Below are 21,468 nucleotides of genomic sequence, written 5' to 3'. Positions count from 1 at the left end.
GGAGCTGTCCGTCCAAGAACGAGGCAGCAGACCAAGTTTATCCGACACCACTTTAATTCACTGCACCAACTTACTCTCTCTCTCTCTCCACGCTCTCTCTTATCTGCCGCCCGCGCCACACACCCATACTCCCCCGGGGCACCTCGTGCCCTCTGACGAGCTGAAGGTTTTTGTACCTCGTGTGGCTCACCACCAGGGGCCGCTACATGACCCCCCCCCCCCAGAACCAGAGGCGCAAAAATGGACGGGCAGCCAAACGAGGCGGCCGGACCTTATACGCACGTCCCCGCGCAAAAGTGGCCTGCCCTGCAAGGACAAATTAGGTTGGACCCAAGATGGCGGACGCCACCGACGACGAGGCTGGGCCTCCCGTACTGGCTCGCTCAGGTCCAAATGGGCTGGTTTCAAGCGAGCCACCGATCCCGTCTCTTGCCGACCCCCCATGTCCAATACAAAAGTTGTGGGCCCATGTCGCAGCACCCGAAAAGGATCTTCATATGGGCGCTGCAAGGGCTAACTGTGTGCATCGCGCCAAAGGAAAACATATGAGCTGTTGGTGAGAGCCGGAGGCACATATGATGGAGTGACCCCATGCCAAGACGTTGGGACAGGGGACAGGGCGCCGATCCTCTCCCGCAAACGGACCAACATGGAGGACGGTGACTCCTGGGGGCCGCCCGTCTGACCATCTCATCTATATCTTCCTGCAGCTTGCAGATCCATTCCTCGCTATTCACCACCCCCCCAAACTTTGTGTCATCTGCAAACTTGCTGATCATGCCCTGTACGTTGACATCCAGATCATTAATGTAGATTACAAACAGTAAGGGACCCAACACCGATCCCTGCGGCACCCCACTGGACACCGGCCTCCAGTCACAGAAGTAACCTTCTACCATCACCCTCTGCCTTCTGTCACTAAGCCAGTTTTTTATCCATTTTGCCAAGGTGCCCTGGATCCCATGGGCTCTTACCTTCTTGACTAGTCTCCTGTGTGGGACCTTGTCAAAAGCCTCAATGTTTGACATGCAATGCACATCCGGGCCCAATGGCCGACCTGCTTCCGCGACCCATGCCACACGAATTTTACAGCAACCAATGCCACCGTCGCCCGAATAGATGGGTGGGCCAAACCGGAATGGCGTCGAAAACCCGACGGTACCAGGCCACCGGAACAACAGGCCGCGGCTGCCCTGTGGAGGTGTCACACAGGACGGTGATACCGGCGGGACCCAAAGGAACGTCCTCGAGCACCAGACCCGTGATGGCAGTTCAGTATGCCTTCATCTCCTCGTCCGCCAGCTGCGCTGCCGCCAAATCAGAATAATCAATTCCCGGGGCCATATCGAGAGCGGCTACCACCGCCGGGCGGGACAAGGCGTCCGCGACCAGGTTACTTTTCCTGGCGATGTGGCAGATGTCCGTGGTAAACTCCGAGATTGCCGTGAGTTGGCGCTGCAGCAGAGCGGACCAGGGATCCGCAACCTTAGCGAAAGTGAGGGGCTTATGGTCGGTAAAGGCGATGAAGTCTCAGCCCTCCAGGAAATACCAAAATGCCTAACCGCCAGGTGTAAGGCGAGCAGCTCCCGGTCGAATGTGCTGTACTTACACTCTGCCGGGCTAAGCTGGCGGCTGAAAAAGGCAAGAGGCCGCCAGTGACCGTCAAAAGACTGCTCCAACACGCCACCGACCGCAGAGTGGTCCACGGTTAGGCAGGGGCATCCACGGTTAGTGCTGTAGGGGCGTAAACACGTGGATGTACTAACATCGTCGCCCGAGCCAATGCTTCTTTCGCCCCGTCAAAAGCAGCCACGGTGACGTCGGTCCACTGCACGTCCCGCCACTTACCCAACAACAGCTGGAACAGCAGTATGCTTGCCGCCACCAGCACGAATCAGTGATAAAATCGAACCATGCCCACAAACTCCTGCTGGCCCCACACTGTGGACGGCCGTGGAAACCGGCGAATGGCCTCCACCCCGTCTGGTAAGGGCACCGCACCGTGCTGCGTCACACGGTGGCCCAGGAAATCGACAACTCGGAGGCCAAACCGGCACTTATCCGGGTTGATCATAAGCAAATTCGTTGAGTCGCTGACACAACAGACGGAGGTGGGCGCAATGCTCCTGCCGTGAACGACTCGCCACCAGGATGTCATCCATGTAAATGAAGATGAAATCGAGCTCCCGCCCCACGGTGTCCATCAGGCATTGGAATGCCTGCGCGGCGTTCTTAAGGCCAAAGGGCATACTCAGGAATTCGAACAATCCAAAAGGGGTGATGATGGCGGTTTTTTGTATATCCTCCGGTCGCACGGGGTTCTGATGGTAACCCCTGACCAAGTCAATCTTAGAAAAGAACTTAGCCCCAGCCAGATGGGCAGAGAAGTCCTGAATGTGCGGGATGGGATACCGGTCTGCAATTGTGGCGTCATTCAGGTGGCGGTAGTCGCCACAAGGCCTCCAACCGTCGGAGACCGTGGGCACCATGTGTAGTGGGGAAGCCCATGGGCTGTTTGAGCGTTGAACAATTCCCATGGCTTCCATCTTCTGAAACTCTGCTTTCGCAATCTGGAGTTTGACGGGGGCCAGTCTGCGGGCACGGGCATGAAGCGGTGGCCCCGAAGTGGGAATATGGTGTTGAACCCCATGCTTCGGGTTGGTTGAGTTGAATTGAGGGGTCAGGATTGCTGGGAAGTCGGCCAAAATCTGGGCGTAGATGTTATCCACCGCCGCCACCGGGTTGCAGACAGGCACAGTGGACGCAGGAGGGCGTAAGGGGATAGCTTCAAGCGTAGAAGCATGGACAAGGCGTTGACCCCTCACGTCCACCAACAGAGATTGCTCCCGGAGGAAATCCGCGCCCAACAGTGGCTGGGATACGTCTGCCACGGTAAATGTCCAGGAAAAGTGGTAAGCGCCAAAGATCAGGGGAATGGTGCGGATGCCATACGACTGTATGGGGCTGCCATTAGCGGCGGTCAACGAGGGCCCCCGCTTGCCAGCACACGTGTCCAACCCGGACGGGGGCACAATGCTGTATCCACTGGAAATCTTTGGCCTGGCAGCCGGTCCCAGGCATATAGGCAGTGAATCTTGCCGACTGCCGCGGCGTTCACCGGCGGCCGGCCTCAGCGTTTCCCGGAAATGTACAAGGCGGGCAGCACTGGCGGGCCGCCGAGCCCCAGCGCTGATGGTAGAAACACCATGCTCCTCCACGGGCTTCTCCGGCAGGCTCAGAGAGCTCCGTGGAGCCCCCGGCAGGTATGGATCTAGGCCGCCACGCCTTCCCTGGCACTGTGGACACTTGATCTAGCGCGCCCTCCCCTTGCCACCCGGCCAGCCACAACTCATCGGCACGCTCCGCTAGAGCCAGAGGGTCTTGGACACTCACCCCTGCGAGGAGTGGGCGAATATCATCGTATTCGAATAACATGCAGGGCTGGTGGCCGTCCATGAGCGAGAACATCTCACTCATTAGGACCGAGGGCTTCCGGTCGCCCAGCCCACCCATGTTGAAAATACGGGCCGCTCGTTCCAGACGACTGAGGCCGAAAGTACGGAGTAGCAGCGCTTTGAGGCCCCCACATTTCTCGGCCGCCGGTGGATTCTGCAGGTAGGGAAGTACCCGACCGGTCGTCTCTTGGTTGAGCGCCCCAACCACATAATAGTAGTGGGTCTCGTCAGTCGTGACTCCGCGAAGATAAAACTGCGCCTCGGCCTGTTGAAACCATACCCGCGGCTGGGTGGTCCAGAAAGTAGGCAGTTTCAGGGCGACTGCGTCGAGTTGGACCTGGTCGGCGGCGATGGCGGGTTGGTCGCTGGCAGCGTGCATTCTGATCCTCCAAAATGTCTATTTTGGACGTCGGCTGGTCACCAGATGTAGTGGACAAGGAGCTGTCCGTCCAAGAACGAGGCAGCAGACCAAGTTTATCCGACACCACTTTAATTCACTGCACCAACTTACTCTCTCCCCACTCACTCTCTTATCTGCCGCCCGCGCCACACACCCATACTCCCCCGGGGAACCTCGTGACCTCTGATGAGCCGAAGGTTATGTACCTCGTGTGGCTCACCACCAGGGGCCGCTACAACTCTTACTTTAAAATATGTGGGTCAACTCCCTGTAATCATCAGTGCTGTGACTTCACTTTTCCTGTTTTCTACCAAATAGAATCAACTGAAATTTAATTTGTCCCTCCCCACAGAAATTAAAAGTAAACCAACCTGTATGCTTGCCCTAGACTTCTGTAGGCATCTGTAAAATCTGTTTTCAGTTCAAGGGCTTCTTTGAATGAATCAATTGCTTCCTAAAAGATGCAAATAAAATTAAAATCTGTTCCCTTTTATAATGTAAATGTACAAAAAAAATTGTGGCAGAACTCTTCCCTATTCCTTTCATGCGATCTATCCAGATCACCATAAATCTAAAGTACTTTACAATGTTTACCAAAAAGACAGAAGATATTTTTTTCAAATGCTCAAGGCAACAATGTAGTCCATGGTGCTAAGTGTCAATATACTGAAGCACAATGCCAGTAAAATATTAGCTTGTGCTGTGATCCCAAATGCAATTTTTTCCCCCTCTATCTGTTCTCGTAGAGAAAAACAATGCAACTAGCTTGTCCATTCCAACTGCTTAAGTCTTGAGGTCCTAAAAACGTTGCCATTGGCAAGATTATAGATTTGAGATTTTAAATTTAGATTCATTTATCAGTTGCCAAGTCTAAAATCAACCCTCCACAGGATCCACCATTCTGGATTTATCAGAATTTTAAAGCAGACAGACGTGCTTCAAAATTCATATCTTTGTGCAATGTACTCACCTTCAACATACCCCTGTGATAGAAAGTTAGGCCTTTATAAAGCATTGCAATCGGCTGATATTTCTTCATTTCTAAGGACAGTTGAAAATCGTCATGTGCTGCTGCATAATCCTGGATGAAAGATCAGTTAAAAACCTACTTAGAACGTTGTAATAAAAATGGAGCATTTCTTTTTACTAGTAAACAGGTACAACTATGTTGTCAGTTCTACTATATGAAGGTGTCAAATTTAATATTTTCCTTATAGATTGAGTTCAATGCATTAGAGTGCCAGATTGACTGGATACTCCAATTGGCCCAGCCTTCAAAAAGACAAGCTTACGGAAAATTAAAATATGAAGCTGGCAAGAAATCTATTTCTGCAAGAAAATGTCCAACATTTTCAAAACATTTTCCCCCAAGTGTGTGCAGTTTCCTTATTGCTACCATACCCACCACCATATCACATCCTGACCAAATATAAATTAGACAGGAGATTCTATCTAATTTTCTATTCTCAACCAAGGGTACCGTCCACAGGGAATTACCATACCCCTATTCACAGATGGCAGCATTTAAATTTCAATGTTACGCAAAGAGAGTTGGTGCTTCCTAGGTATGCGCAGCCTAGTCTTTAACCAGCTAATCACAGAGAAAAATTTACCAGAGAAATCTACCTGCCTCAAGGATTCCTGTTTCAAATGTAAACATCATTGATTTTCATTTCTGGTCATAGCTTTCTTTACAGGCTCTATAGTAGAGATTAAGGTGTATTCCTGTTGCATGCTTCAATAGTTTATATATTCTGAAGAGCTTCCCTGTTAAACTGTAAAGTGCAAGCTTAATTATATTTTTACAATGGCAGAGGATGTTCCGTGGAAGTTTCCTTTCACAGCTGCTTATTCAATGGTTATTGCATTGTGTAATTAAAAAAACAGAAGAAGCATGATCACCTACTCACCTCAGAAATAAAGTATAGTGTGCCTCTGTGCCTATATAGACGTGCAGATGGGCGCAATTGTATAGCTCTGCTGAGGTCATTTAAAGCTTCACTTAACCGTCCCAGTGGCGACAAAATCTGAAGAAGGTTAAAAAATTAAGAGCAAACACGAAAAATTGAAGTTGAGCATATAAACTCTACTAAATGGGCCATCATAACATTTAAATCATAAAAAATAATGGAATCAATGAATAATGACGGAACCTACCTCTGCTCTTTGTTCAAATACTTCAGGTGCATTTGGCTCTAAGGCTATAACTCTATTCAACTCCAACAGAGCAAGTTCAGCATTTCTGATATCCTGCAAACAAAAAGATTGCTTCAGATAACAGCACTACAAGAAAAGTTAATCTACTTTTCTTTCTTTTATAATCTTCCTCCATTATTCGAACAAGCATTTCAGATGTCAATTGGAACAAAAGTATGCTGGCAATCCAAAATAAAAACACAAAATGCTGGAAGCACTTACCACGTCAGGCAACTTCAGTGGGGAAAGAAACAGAGCTGACATATCAGGTCAAGCACCCTTCATTAGAACCAACAAAAAAAGTGTTCCTCTGATGCTGCTTGACTTGCTGAGTGCTGCTAGCATTTTCTGATGGTTAGCATCTCAATGGCTAGCTCGGCAAAAATATATTTGTTTCTAACTATCTGTAGCTTAACTTATTAAAAATGAGGAACATCCTTCAAAATACAGGTTAGTTCTGTTATAATGCACGATCCATTCCACGAACTGGATAGAACATGATTAAGGTATTAGTGAATACTATGTGTATGTATTACACACCCAAATAGTTCAATGGATATTTTTTGTCACAAGTGCCATTGAACATCCCATGGTGAAATTCGTTTTAAATATAATGTCGTCGCCGCCATGTTTGGCACCATTTCATCAAGTTCACATTCCCGGCCTGGCCAAGCGCAGCCGTGATGTCCTCCACTGCTGCAGGCCACATCCAGTCCACATGATCGGCTTCTTGGAGCAGCGCACGGTTCAGCTGAGCATCAAGCTGTTGCAGAGTCTCCAGCGGCCCACTCCACCGTCGAGGCAGTGCATTCCCTCCCGCAGCCGGTCCGCTTACCGGCCCTCTGTCTGACTGTTTCCTCTCTGGGCAGATGAGCCGGGCCTCCAGAGGTGGATTCCTGGTCCACGGCATGGGTCTGTCCATGCGGGCAAGCTGGGCAAGTCCCCGATCTCCGGCAGCAAGTGGGGCCTACTGGGCAGCTCCTCTATCTTCCGGTCGCGGCTCCTCGGAATTTGTTACAACTTAATTTCAATCATGAACTAGAGAACTAATTAAAAGTTACTTTGGAGATTTACAAGCAGGAAAAAAACGTCTTGGAAAAAAAAAATGCTTCCATATTTCCCTTCAGTAATTAGATACCAGAGAGCATAATCTGTCAGTTTCATCGTAGGTGCCCCATGAATTTGGCAAGTAATCACTTCTATTAAAACTTTTACAATAATACTTGATTAAATAATAAAACATACAGCTTATAGCTTGCAGTAACAAAAATAAATATTACTTTATAAAATAATTTTATTTTTGAAAAATGCTGCGGAAAAAAGAAAGTTTGTTATTGTGAGTCTGAAACAAGCTCCCCACCACGTTGTCCCCATTGACATAAATGTTTCTATAATAATACCTTCTATAACCCGAGCTTTCTTAGGAACACAAATGTTGCATTATAGCAGAACCACCCTCATACAAGTAGAAATTAAAGCTCACAATGCCTTAAAAGAAATATCACAAGCTTTCTAGAATCATGAATTTGGTGTTATTACAAACAGGTAGAGTACTGACCTGTAAGCCTTTCTTTCCGTATGCTATTCCTCTTCCATAGATCGCACTCACAAGTTCCGGGTTTCCCTACTCTCGTGCAAAGACACAAAATAGAGTAAAGGCAAGGTGCAATAAGAATCATAAAAAGTAGTTACAATTAGATCAATTGAAGTATGCTGCTTCTACGTGATAGATTCGCAACAAATTTGAAATATCACAGAATATTTACGACATTAATTTCACATTAAATATGAATACTCAAAGATAGATATCTACAATAAAAGCAAGGTTCCTTGATGGCAGATGTTAAACACTTTGTTGTTAAGCAATATCATGCACTCATTCACCAGATGTAGAAAGATGCTCCATCTCCACCACCAGTAAGGCACCAGTAACGCAGTCTCACAATGCAAAATATTTCCATGTAGTTCTAGTTTTGCATATACCAGGTGTTTTACATATTGAGAATTGTACATAATTATACTTTTAAAACATTATGTAAATAATTCCCATAAAGGATGAATGCAGTTTTTGTTGTAATTTTAATAAAACATACATACCTGTAACAGGGCTGAGAAGTGCTTTATTGCTTCATCATATAAGCTGTTTCCAATCAAGGCATAGCCAAATGCTGGGAAAATATTGAGTACAAACAGATGGTAATTAACACCATCTTAAAAGACTATTTAAATTAAGTAGGCAGTTTAATCCCAAAGGACAAAGTTGATTGTCTCTCAGAAACACTTCTGCATATAGACAATAATAGACAATAGACAATAGGTGCAGGAGTAGGCCATTCAGCCCTTCGAGCCAGCACCGCCATTCAATGCGATCATGGCTGATCACTCTCAATCAGTACCCCGTTCCTGCCTTCTCCCCATACCCCCTCACTCCGCTATCCTTAAGAGCTCTATCCAGCTCTCTCTTGAAAGCATCCAACGAACTGGCCTCCACTGCCTTCTGAGGCAGAGAATTCCACACCTTCACCACACTCTGACTGAAAAAGTTCTTCCTCATCTCCGTTCTAAATGGCCTACCCCTTATTCTTAAACTGTGGCCCCTTGTTCTGGACTCCCCCAACATTGGGAACATGTTTCCTGCCTCTAATGTGTCCAATCCCCTAATTATCTTATATGTTTCAATAAGATCCCCCCCTCATCCTTCTAAATTCCAGTGTATACAAGCCCAATCGCTCCAGCCTTTCAACATATGTGTGCATTCATATCTTTGTATACCCAGTGTTGTGTTTGGATAGTTACCAAGAACCAGTTTTCTTCCCTTGAATCTTTGATTTCTCCAGTGCATTCAACACCATTCAGCCGGGGCTTCTTGGGGGCAAGCTGGAGCACACAGGAGTGGATCACCACCTCACATCCTGGATTCTGGACTACCTCACCAACCGACCACAGTATGTGAGGACAAAGGACCTGGTCTCGGACAGGGTGGTCTGCAGCACTGGGGTTCCACAGGGAACAGTGCTAGTGCCATTCTTGTTCACCCTGTACACTGTGGACTTCAGGCACAGCTCTGCAGACTCCTATCTACAGAAGTTCTCTGACGACTCTGTCATCGTCAGCCTCATCACGGGCGACGAGGACAGGGCGTACAGAGAACTGATCAAGGGGTTTGTGGACTGGTGCCAGCAGAACTGCCTCCGGATCAACGCGGGGAAAACCAGGGAGATGGTGGTAGATTTCCGCAGGCGCAGCCAGGTCCCCCCGAGACCGGTGAACATCCAGGGAATGGACATCGAGAGGGTGGATTCTTATAAGTACCTGGGTGTCTACCTCAACAATAAACTGGACTGGACTGAAAACACCGATGCGCTATACAGAAAGGGCCAGAGCAGACTTTATCTGCTAAGGAGACTCAGGTCCTTTGGAGTGCAGGGGGCACTCCTAAGGACCTTCTACAACACGGTGGTTGCTTCGGCCATCTTCTATGGAGTGGTCTGCTGGAGCAGCAGCATCTCAGCCTCGGAAGGGAAGAGACTCGACAAGCTGGTCAGGAAGGCCAGCTCTGTCCTGGGTTGTCCCCTCGACTTAGTGCAGGTGGTGGGAGAGGGGAGGATGATGGCAAAGCTAACATCGCTGCTGGACAACGACTCCCACCCCATGCAGGACACTGTTACTGCACTGAGTAGCTCCTTCAGTGATAGACTCCTTCACCCCAAGTGCGTGAAGGAGAGATATAGGAGGTCCTTCCTTCCCGCTGCTGTGAGACTGCACAACCAGCACTGCTCCCAGCAGACGAGTCAACAATAACAGCTAAGAACACACAGAAAACTGATGACAATTTATGTATCTTTTATTTATAATGAATGATCTCTTGCTCTCCAATTTGCTGCTGTAACACTGTAAATTTCCCCGGTGTGGGACGAATAAAGGAATATATTATTAATCCATTTGATGCAACTAGAGATCCAGTAATCAGCATGTGGAAGGGTTAACGCTCAGACTGTTATGTTCTTTGACTCTGGATGTTATTTTCTTTTATCTCTATGCAAATTTCGTTGAAGGTGTAACGAGAAAGAATAATTCATATCAGTGGGGACCCAGGAAAGTTCAGCAAACAAACAGTTTATTTCAATTCCTGTTCTTTCAGATCCATAACTGCTATTCAGCAGTCTCAATGGGTAAAGAGCACTTTCAAATATTGAAGACCAGCAAAGTTACATACATTTTTGGGGTTATTTTTTACATATATCTTCTCAAGATAGTAAAATTAATTTAAAAAACAATGGAATACAGAACTTAACTGTCTGAGGGTCAACCCTTCCACATGCTGATTACTGGATCTCTAGTTGCATCAAATGGATTCAAGGGAAGAAAACTGGTTCTTGGTAACTATCCAAAAACACTGGGTAAACAAAAATATGAATGCACATATGTAGAAGTGTTTCTGAGAGACAAACAATCAACTTCAGCCTTGCTATCTTGCTCCTTTTAATCACCAGTTAATGTGGCAAGACCTAAAAGGAGAAGAGCGCAAGATTTGTTTCCCTTTCCAAAAAATGTTTTTTTCTTGATCTGATTATCCATCTTCAAATTCACTGATACAAAATATTAATGCACAATGCCTACCTAATTCCTCATTTGTATTTGTATCAATGGTAGAAAAGGGAAACCTCTTTTGTTCAGCCAAAACTTTAGCTTGACTCTGGAAGCGAGAAACATAATGCGTTAGTGCAAGGCGTATCAACTATGCAGCCATAAAATGAAGGGTAACATATGATTAAATAATATTTCTCTATCATTATCACAATCATAAGCACACTTCTCAATATTCAGGAAAGATGCTTCCATTATGTCAAAAGTTTTACATATTTCCCCAACACGGAAATGTCAATATACAGATGCTCCCCGACTCGCAGACTCTTGTGCAAGTCAGATGTTACGTAGGTCAGGAACAGAAGTGCTACTAATCTGGCCGAGGTATTTTTGATGAAACCCTGCTGAACATTCTCTATGTTTTGGCAGGGCCGTTTTTACAGCATTATGGGCCCCCGGGCAAAGCAGTGTACTGGGGCCCCTACCGTTACTCTCCCCCACCCCCCTTTCCCTACCAGCCCCCCCCCCCCTGTCGTGCCGGCGAAAAGCACTTACCGAAAAGCACTTAGCGATGGACTTAGGGTGCTACATTGTTGCGAAAAGCACTTACAGATCGCTGTGAGAAGCACTTAGGGACCGAAAATGTTGCGAAAAAAGCACTTATTGAACCTACATTTTTAAAGTAGTATTTATTTATTGCAAGTCACTTAACATACACAGATCAGCATGGGGCCCCTATGCTCGTGGGGCCCCGGGCAAGTGCCCATCAGGCCCATGTGTTAAGACGGCCCTGCGTTTTGGACAACTGTTATTTATAATTTGCCTGATAAACTTCCACCATTTCTTGGTTAAAACCATAAGAAAAAATACTCTCTAAAGAATTGCTCAAATAATGTTGACACTAGGAGGGATGGCAAACGCTTTGATGAAGAGACATTCTCCCCATGGAAAAATTGGGTGCAATTCCATAGCCTCTGAAAATAGCAATAGATGAAGGGCTGAGACAGGATAGTCAGAATCTTTTTCGAGGGAGACTCAACCAGTATGCATTGGTTTAAGTTGAAAGGGAATAAATGTAACAGTTTTTACATTTATTACACCACATAGAAGGTGGTGAATATCTGGAACTAGCTGTCAGAGGAAGTGGTGAAGGCAAATAGAATTACAAAATTTAAAAGGCATTTGGACAGATACTCTGAAAGGAAAGGCATAGAGGGCTACAGGTCTAATATGGACAAATGGGATTAGCATAGTCAGGCATGACATTCATCATAGATGAGCTAAAAGGGCTCAATATTGTGCTGTTTGTTTCCACAATTCTGGTTACAAATCAACAGATTTATACGCTGTAAGACTCTATACATCTGGAACACAAATGAATGACTAAATTCATTATAGCATCTTAATGACAAATTAAGATACACTATGTAATAAGCAGGCTTTAACAAGATGAATTGGAAATGTTGTACCTTAAAAAAATGTTCAGATTTAATTTCAGATGAATGATTTAATGAATTCAAGTTTTGGTCTACCTTAGATTTCCTTTGACTTCAAGACTAGTATTGTTCTTCATATATTAAAAATATGAAGGGGCATCCAAGTATGCACAAGAACAGTGTTCAAATCAATTCCAAAGCAATACAACTATAGCACCTTCAGAGTAAGCAATGTCACGAGTTCAATAAGCCTGTCCTCTGCTTTATTGTATAAGATAACGTACCAGAATTTTTTCTGTATCCAAGGATGGCATTGGGTCACATGGTGGAGCTCCTCTTGGCACACAATCCGTGTCTTCAGGATTCAAAAATGAAGACTCTGAAACATTAAAAGAAAAGCTTACACTAAGTAATTTAAAGCATTAACCGTGTGATAAATGTCTTCTTAGAGGTGACATAAAGAAATTTATATTGAATCTGTTTATTCAAATAACCAGTTAGCGTTCTTGGATCAGCAATTACAGCTGGTATACAGCAATTGGTCAACACCTTATCAATCATGAATCTTACAGCACACCCCTTTGCCCTGAATGGACACAAAAAAAAAACAAATGGAGGAACTGCATCTGTGGAGGCAAAGGATTGTGGTCAACATTTTGGGTCAAGACCCTGCATCAGTACTATGTTTTATACTCCAGATTCCAGCATCTGCAGTCTCTTGTGTTTATGATTTTATAGACCACATAATTACTCCAAGGGTTGTCAATTGTGTAGATTGTTTTAATACAGTTAAATGGTATAAAGATGCAAATATCTTTTTTAAATGATCCACCAACCTAAACTCAAAATATTTTAAAACTAAAAAACTAAACTAAAAAAAGCTGGAAAGCTGGGAAAACACAACAGTGCCGTTAACACCCGTGTAAAGGGGTTTCAGGTCTGAAACTTACGCTTCAGAACCGAGAAAGAGACAAACAGGTTAGTCTAGGCAGTGGAGAAGTGGGAGGGGAGGCCATTAGGTGGAACAAAGGAATTTTCTTTGGTAAGATGAAGAAATGTACAAAAATGCCAGCCACAAATAGCCTGTCCTGATATGAACAGCAAGAAGGAATGGTTATCTGAAGTTTGAGAATTGGATTGAGGCCTGCATGCTGTAACATGCCCAGACAAACAATAGCATACTCTTTCTCAAACATACGATGGGCCTTGGTTTAACATGCAGGTCACAGACAGATCGGAGTGGGACTGAGTGCAGGCTTTTCAGAAAGTGATCAACTAATCGGCATTTGCTTTCTCCCATGCAGAGGAAGCCACATGAATGCATTACCCTACACTAGAAGTGCAAGGGATGGAAAGACCATTAGCGTCTCTAGATGGTGACACAGGAAGAGGTGAAAGGACAGGTACTGCATCTCATGTGGTTGCCTAGGGAAGTGCAATATGACATGGAAGAGTAGGCAGGAACAGGTTGTTGGAAACTTGTGGAGCTGAGGAAAGATGATCTGTTGAATGTAGGGGCGATAGGATGGAAGGTAAAGACCAGGAGAATTGAAGAAAGATCCCGACCCGAAACGTCACCTTCAGAGATCTTCAGAGATGGGTTACTCTAGCACTTTTGTGTCTTTTCTGTAATCCACATTTCCTTGTTTCTGTGGAACTCTGTTCTCACTATGTTTAGGAGATAGAATGAAACCAGAGAAGCAGGTACATATATACATACATATATATTTATACATACATACATATAAACATATACACATATATATATATACTTCATTCCATTCTCTCACTTCCTCTGGGTCTATCACATTTGCTCTGATGATGATACATTCCACCATATATATCAGGTGCCTCTGATATATATGGTGGAATGTATCATCATCATCAGAGCAAATGTGATAGACCCAGAGGAAGTGAGAGAATGGAATAAAGTATTTCCAGTGAGCAGAGTAGGAGGAAGTGTAATCTAGCTACCTGTGGGAGTTATGGACATAGTGGATATTGGTGGATAGCCTTTCTCTGGAGATGGAGACAAAGAGTTAGAACGGAAAGAAAAGAATCAGAGATGAAACATGCAAAAGTGAGAGCTTGGTGGAAGTTGGCTGCAAAAGTGACGATTATGTGGGAAGGAGCATCAATATAGTTGCACGGTCCTGATCTCACAAGCTACCTCATTAAGGCCCTTGCACTTTTTGTATCTGCACATTGCCTGTAATGCTATAATACTTTAACACGATAGTCTGCACTCTGGTACTGGCTCTGGCTCTGACCTCCCCATCATCAAAGGGATTTACCAGAGTCACTGCCTTAAAAAGGCAGCCAGCATCATCAGAGACCTACACCACCCTAGCCACATACTCATTTCACCCCTGCCATCGGGAAGAAGGTACAGGAACCTGAAAACTGTAACATCCTGGTTCAGGAAAAGCTTCTTCCCTACAGTCATTCGGCTATTAAACACTACAACCTCAAATAAGCTTTGAACTACAGACTATTATCATTTGTTTTTTGTGTGTATATAAAATCTACATATATATATATATATAAAATCTATATATGTGTGTATTTATCATATCATATCATATATATACAGCCGGAAACAGGCCTTTTCGGCCCTCCAAGTCCGTGCCGCCCAGTGATCCCCGTACATTAACACTATCCTACACCCACTAGGGACAATTTTTACATTTACCCAGCCAATTAACCTACATACCTGTTATTTGTGAGTATGTGTATGTAGACACACACAGTACTTTTTTCCCCTCGTATTTACTATATTGGTTGCAGTGTACTAAGTTTATATATTCTGTTGTGCTGCTGCAAGTAAGAATTTCATTGTTCTATCTGGGACACATGACAATAAAGCATTCTTGACCCTTGGTATTTTACTCTTGGCACTTCCCTTCATAGTTGTGCATGGCTTGATTGTACTCATGATTTGATTGGATACTATGTTAACAAAGCTTTTCTCTGTATCTCAATAAACATGATAATAATAATAAACCAAACCATAAATTCAAAACTGTTTATTGCAAACTGCCAGAGTGATATTGAGTTTCATTCTCCTGCAATTATTCCCCTTAACCGATATTCTCTTAACCTCTCGCACATCTCGCAAACACTTTCTTTGTTTTCTTACGCAGATCCTGAGGAGTGAGATGACTTGCTTCCACTCACGTTTTGTGGCCTCACCTGCCACATGAAAACCTAGTATCGGACCTGCAGACTCTAACACAAATGGGGTAGGAGGTGCCTGATGGGATGAAATGGGGTGGGAGGTTTGCAACAATTGCATACTTTGAGGTAATTGCTCCTTTCATCGTTTGCACTTGGCTTCGATATTCACCTGATGCGCACTACGGAGGTTTTAATTACCATCTCAACTGCCCCTTCTGTAATTCTGAGCAATCATGGGCCAAGTTTTCCCAGGTGACAGTGTGGATGTTGCAATTTCTCAGATGTTTTGAGAAGATCCTTGAATCCGTTCAACTGTCCATGTGGCAATCCCGTCCAAAAAAGTATTTGGTTCAGGATTTGGAATTGGGAATGAAAAAAATGAGACTTGCTCACTGGAGGTTTAATTAGTACCTCAGTGATGGGGAAGCTAGGCTGGCAGAGGCTACTGACATTGAGTCACTAATCCTGTCAGATTTGGAGAAATTTTCAGAAGGTATGTTGGTGGAATCTCTCCAGTGCCTTGAGTTACCTATTGGAAGCGGTCCACATCTCAAGGGTACATAGGAGAGCAAGGATCACTACTGCCCAGCGGAGAGTGAATTTTATGCTGGGTCCGAGGGCTTAATCCTTTTCATCAGTCCACCAAAAGCTATATTGTCACAGTGAAGGCTCTGCTGAATTTCATCATCAATATTTGCCTAGCCGAGAGGCTTCTCCCACAATAATGGAAGTGGCTCATGTTTTCTAGGGGTTTGTCGTGAATTTTCACAGTTGTAGGTTAGTGTTGTGCTCTTGAGGGGGGAGTCGGTGAAGAGATAGATGGGGAAAGGGCCTTTTTTTCCAGAAATTGAGTGGTGTCTTTCCTCTCTGCATGTGGACATATGCAAGAATTTCCTGTATACTGCACCAATGTTGCTGTAAGTTTAATTCTGAAGCTGAGGAAAGGTAAACTGAACAGTTTCCCTAATGATCCTGTTGATTGGTTACCTTTCAACTACAAACTTGTTGGAGGCGAGGTGCAGAATACTAGCAAGAAAAATTGAAAAATGCTGGGCCCAGCATGACAGCAGAATGTGCAGTTTGAATAAGATATTTTTCTGTTGCATCGATGACTATATTGAAACTGCTTCCAGCCTTCATGCAGAACCAAGATTTTGTATCTCTGGCACAAATTTCCACTCGGTCCACACTTGTACATAGACCACAGAGAACCCTATCACTCATGGTCAGTGAGTCTAACAGAACTAAGTTTGAAGAGTGTGGAGAAACAAGGAACTGCAGATACTGGTTTATCAACAAAAAAACCCAAAGTGCTGGAGTAACTCAGGCAGCATCTCGGGAGAACATAGACAGGTGACGTTTTGGGTCGAAACCCTTCTCCCGGCTGATTATGGTGATGGGGGAGGGGTGGAAAGCCAGAAGAGAGGAGGGACAAGATACAGCCTGACAAGTGATAAGTGGATACAGGTGGGGATGATTGAAAAAAAACCTCACCTATATCCACCTATCACTCGTCAGGTCCTGGCCCTCCTCTTTTCCAGCTTTCTCCAGAAATGCTGCCTGACCTGCTGATTTACTCCAGCACTTTGTGTCTTTTTTTGAATAGGGTGGGGTCAGTTCAATTGAGAAGAGGCAAAGTCAAAGGGTGTCCATATGCCGTGGTGCTGTTGACGATCAGCCAACCAAACCACAGAAAGCATTGGTTAGCATATCCAGCCCGTTATAATTTAGCTGCTGAAATAGTGTGAACAATGGCTGTTGGTTCCTGCTGAGACAATATCACAGATTGAAAATATTCATTCTTGGTTAAAAGTACTACATGGCCTTATATCGCAGATGCCCCACCCACAACCTGGTAACCTTGCAGCATCTACTGTCTCTGCAGCCCTGAAATACTTAGATACGAATCAGTGAAAGTGCTCTTGCCAGAAGCAGATTGAAAGATCAAATTCCATTCTAGGTATGCAAGTGGTAATATTTCAACCAACAATCAAACACCGTACTGAGCGAATGCTACACTGTCAGAGACGCTATCCTTCAGATGAGATCTAAAATCAAAACACATCTGCTTTCTGAAATGGATGCAAAAGATTAAAGAGTTGGAATAAACACAGAACATGCTGAAAATAAAATTGTGTTAGTCCCGTATGTTAACAGTTTCTCCTCCGATAGATGCAGCCAGACTTACTGAGTATTCCCAGCCATTTCCGTTTTTATATTCGATTTTCAGCCTCTGCAGTTTTTTTCCCCCAATGAGCAGGAAAAGCTGATTAAACTACTGCACTCATGAAAACTGCTGCACATCTGCTTCAAGCAAGCATTCACTAATCTTTACACAAGGATCTTAGATCCTGCACTAGTCACTAATTATTTATAAGACAACAGCAAGCCTGTGCAGAAGGTACCCAAGAATATATAGCTGTGGTTTCTTATTCGCCATTAATTATTATTTTGCCTGGGATGTATATTGCATGTCAGTACTACATTTCCCATTTGGGCAGGTAGAAATCCTTGCATTACGTGCACGGATGTCATGAACACATTTACATTAAAAATTAAAAAAACATTTGCCACAGGCTTAGCCAAAAATGAAACATCCAAGATAATACTGAGCCTCGTGTTTCAGATGCAGTTCCAATGAGGGTTAATGTTTTGCAATAATTACCTATTTTTCTCTCTACAAATGCTGTTTGACCTGACAGCATATGTGTTGTTTTTAATCCCGAGGCATTATTCTTAATAAAGAGTTTGATATCTTATCTCTGCCAATCAACACAACTGATAAGTAGCAATGAAATAGACAGAAGAATGCCTGAAAGAGAATTGAGACTTATACCAGTATCAGCAATTAGCTTGATGTTACATCATGATCAATATCTACTACGTAGCCAAAGCAGATGTATAAATCTGAGATAGACAAAACGCTGGAGTAACTCAGCAGGACAGGCAGCATCTCTGGAGAGAAGGAATGGGTGACGTTTCGGGTCGAGACCCTTCTTCAGACTGATCAGTCTGAAGAAGGGTCTCGACCCAAAACGTCACCCATTCCTTCTCCCCAGAGATGCTGCCTGTCCTGCTGAGATGCTCCAGCATTTTGTGTCGATCTTGGATTTAAACCAGCATTTGCAGTTCTTTCCGACACATGTATAAATCTGTGGATACTCTGGAGAGATGCTGACTTGGAAACAAGCTCTCGTTCAAAGGGAAATCTGATACTTAACAATCTTTGTCATTCTTGCACATTTCCTTCCTAAATTTATCTGAAAATAAAAAGGAGAAAAACAACCTTTCATCAACAAAATCGCCACAAACTTCCACAATAAGTCTACTATTGTTTAATTTTAATAAAATTATATTAGATAATCAGACCAGTCCTAAAGGCAGTTAAGTTCCCAGGGTCTGTGAAATATATCCACACTTCACTGGTTACAAAAGTGTTGCAAGATGACTGGAGGACAGCGAGTATCATATCTTTACTCAAGAAGACCAGCAAGAATAAACCAGTTTACAGAAGTGATTCTGACATCAGGAAGTTACTGGGGAGGAAAATATAAGGAACAGGATGGACCTGCACTTGGGAAGGAAGGGTTTTGTTAAGGGAGGGCATATCTCACCAACTTGAATGAGTGCTGGCAGATGGAATTTAATCCTGCATTGTGCGAGGTGATGCACGTTGGAGGTCTAAAAAAAAGGTAAAATGTATGCAAATTTTCCCCAAAGGAAATATGTTTAAAACTATTGGGTATGGGGTGAAAGTAGTTTGGAAGAATTCTGAAGCAGTAGTTAAAATATGAAATGCACTACCCAAGTAGGTGTTGTAGATAGATACCTCACAATAGGAAAGCATCTCGACAACTACCGAGCTATCTAGTCATTACCATTTAAAGGCTTATGTCATGTGCAAACTGGCTGACAACACACCAAAAATTAATTTTCTTTGGCATTGCAAAGAAACCATACAAATACACCCTTCTTTTTACGATGAAGAGGAAGGCCTCAGGATATGGCCCCAAAAAGGAAAGCAAAACACAATTCCCAATTTGTCTCCGTTAGCTGAATTCCAAGAGAAAAATTGTTCAAATTTTCCCATGCCTCGTGGTACTGATTTGATTCTCCAAATGTGTACGAAACCAGACACTGCACACAGTACAAATTGGTTTTGTTCTGCTACCTTTAGTGGTTAACCTACCAACATTTACAGTCACAGCTTATAAACAGAACTAGAGGAAGTGGCAAAGAGAAACTAAACACACAAAAAAGTTGTTGAGAAAACAATATCATTCATGTCACTTGAAAGTGTTATTATTAGTATTGCATCATTATATGCAAATAATTGCTAACTGGTTTGTTCATAATCCTTGAAGACTTTGATGTGTTTTTAATAGAGAAATACCAAACATAGTGCAATCAGCATCAGTCCTTCGTTGTAGACGCCATTAAAAGATGGATTTCCAGCTGCTGTCCTCCTCACATAACAGATTGCCCAATACATTAAGCTCTCATTATGGCATGGATTTCCAGGAGATAGCAAAAAATGTGGATATACCAAGGCCCTCTTCGTTGCACCCAATACACTCAACTAAATAAATAAGCCATGTAAATATTCTAAAACCATTAACATTAATAAGCACACTCAAATATTTAAATAATCAAAAGGAAAATCAAATTAATTAGATACTACTTTAATTGAAGCAGTGATCCCATTCGAATTCAAAGTGCAGCTATGTAAACAGAAATCACTTGCTATTAAAACAGCACGCAACAGAGACCTACTTGGCACGTTGTATGGAAACTGATCACAGTATTTATACAAAGATTGGCTCAAATTAATATAGATATATTTGTCAGAAAAAATTTGAGATGGGGCTTGAGGGCATCCTCGCAAATATAAAAAATTATGAATAGCAAATCAGTGGATAACAAGAATTAAGTGTATTTACAAACACGTGTAGCAAGTAGCAATAAATCACATTGTTACTAATCTTCTAATAAATTACCAGTGAAATTGATCACCTACATTAGAGCTTTCAATGCCATTTCTCATGAAATATCCAGCAGATATGGTTTTGTCAAGAACATGGTTGCTTCTATTACCGCTAAATCTTGAGATCAATAACAGTTTACTTCTCTAATAAGTTTATGTAAAACATACTGACTTAAAAAAATAGCCTCATTGGCCTAGCCCGTAACTCACTTTATGAACTCCTATTTCTTTCCTAACCTTTCAGAACCATAGCAAAATCCATTTGTCAATACTTCTGATCACCTATGCATGTCCTACAAACAAATACTCGCTACACGTTCTTCCTCCGTGTCTCTGAGCCACCTTGACATGTTTATTACCCTTGGCGACACAAGAGACTACAGATGCTGGAATCTTAAGCTAAAAAAACAATTTGCTGGAAGAACTCTGGGTTCCTCTTGTTTCGCTAAAGATTGACACGAAATGCTGAAGTAACTCAGCGGGTCAGACAGCGTCTCTGGAGAACATGATGGATAGGTGACGTTTCGGTCGGGACCCGTCTTCAGACTGATCTTTGTTGTGTATATCTTTGTTACTTTGCTAATGTTTATTACATTAAAAGACACCAGTGTTATTTGCGGCTACAAGGCACGAGGAAATAAAACAACGCTGACAACGAACAGATACTATTTACATAACAATTGAAGCTCAACGAACTTGACGTTGTATATAAAAGCTGATCAGCTTGTTTTTTATAATTGTCACTGTATTTAGAAGAGTCCGCATGAGGAAACCTCAGCGTTTTCAGAACATTTTATAAATATCTATTTAGCAAGGACGACTGCATGCTGTTTAGACACACTGACTTTGCAGTCGTCTGTCCCGGCCAAGGATGCGGAAGTCGGCAGGAACCCGCACTGGATAAAGGGGGCATACAAAGTAAAGGCTCTCACCACATTCCACGAAGTCCTCCGAGTTCCCCAATTCTGACTGGGTGACACAGCCTTGCTTCTGCAGGTGGCTGTTACCGTTGAAAGACAAGAGCGAGGAAAAGTATTCAGCTCGGGCCGAGCCGTGTAAAGTAAGCAATAAAAGTTGAGCAGCAACCACCGCCGCTCTCTGACTGGCAGCTGCCATGTTTGCGCCGTTTCTCGGCGGGGAGGGCCGCATACGGGTAACCGGCGGAGTGGAAACGCCGTGCACACTGGGAAGTGTAGTTTTTCCTGCGGAAGCGAAAGGGACGCAGTCCCTCGG

The 21,468-nt window shown here is 43.8% G+C and overlaps 1 protein-coding gene across 3 annotated transcripts in view; it reads right to left on the bottom strand.

Moving 5' to 3' along the window:
* Positions 1-21,468, bottom strand: part of ttc13 (tetratricopeptide repeat domain 13) — a 69,161-nt gene that overhangs the window by 26,442 nt on the left and 21,251 nt on the right. Inside the window, exons 1-9 of one of the 3 annotated variants that reach the window (XM_078405379.1) lie at positions 21,168-21,384; positions 12,359-12,453; positions 10,672-10,747; positions 8,149-8,219; positions 7,610-7,675; positions 6,013-6,105; positions 5,766-5,882; positions 4,826-4,936; positions 4,227-4,309 (exon numbers count right to left, since the gene is read on the bottom strand). In XM_078405379.1, coding sequence (XP_078261505.1) covers positions 4,227-4,309; positions 4,826-4,936; positions 5,766-5,882; positions 6,013-6,105; positions 7,610-7,675; positions 8,149-8,219; positions 10,672-10,747; positions 12,359-12,453; positions 21,168-21,384 — 929 coding nt within the window. Of the gene's footprint in view, positions 1-4,226; positions 4,310-4,825; positions 4,937-5,765; positions 5,883-6,012; positions 6,106-7,609; positions 7,676-8,148; positions 8,220-10,671; positions 10,748-12,358; positions 12,454-21,167; positions 21,385-21,468 lie in introns of those variants that run through there. The other 2 variants (XM_078405380.1, XM_078405381.1) reach the window with 2 other exon arrangements.

The sequence above is a fragment of the Rhinoraja longicauda genome, chromosome 9, assembly GCF_053455715.1.
Source record: "Rhinoraja longicauda isolate Sanriku21f chromosome 9, sRhiLon1.1, whole genome shotgun sequence".
Taxonomy (NCBI): Eukaryota; Metazoa; Chordata; class Chondrichthyes; order Rajiformes; family Arhynchobatidae; genus Rhinoraja; species Rhinoraja longicauda.
Note: the sequence above shows the minus strand (reverse complement) of the source record. Positions and strands in the feature narration are given on the sequence as shown.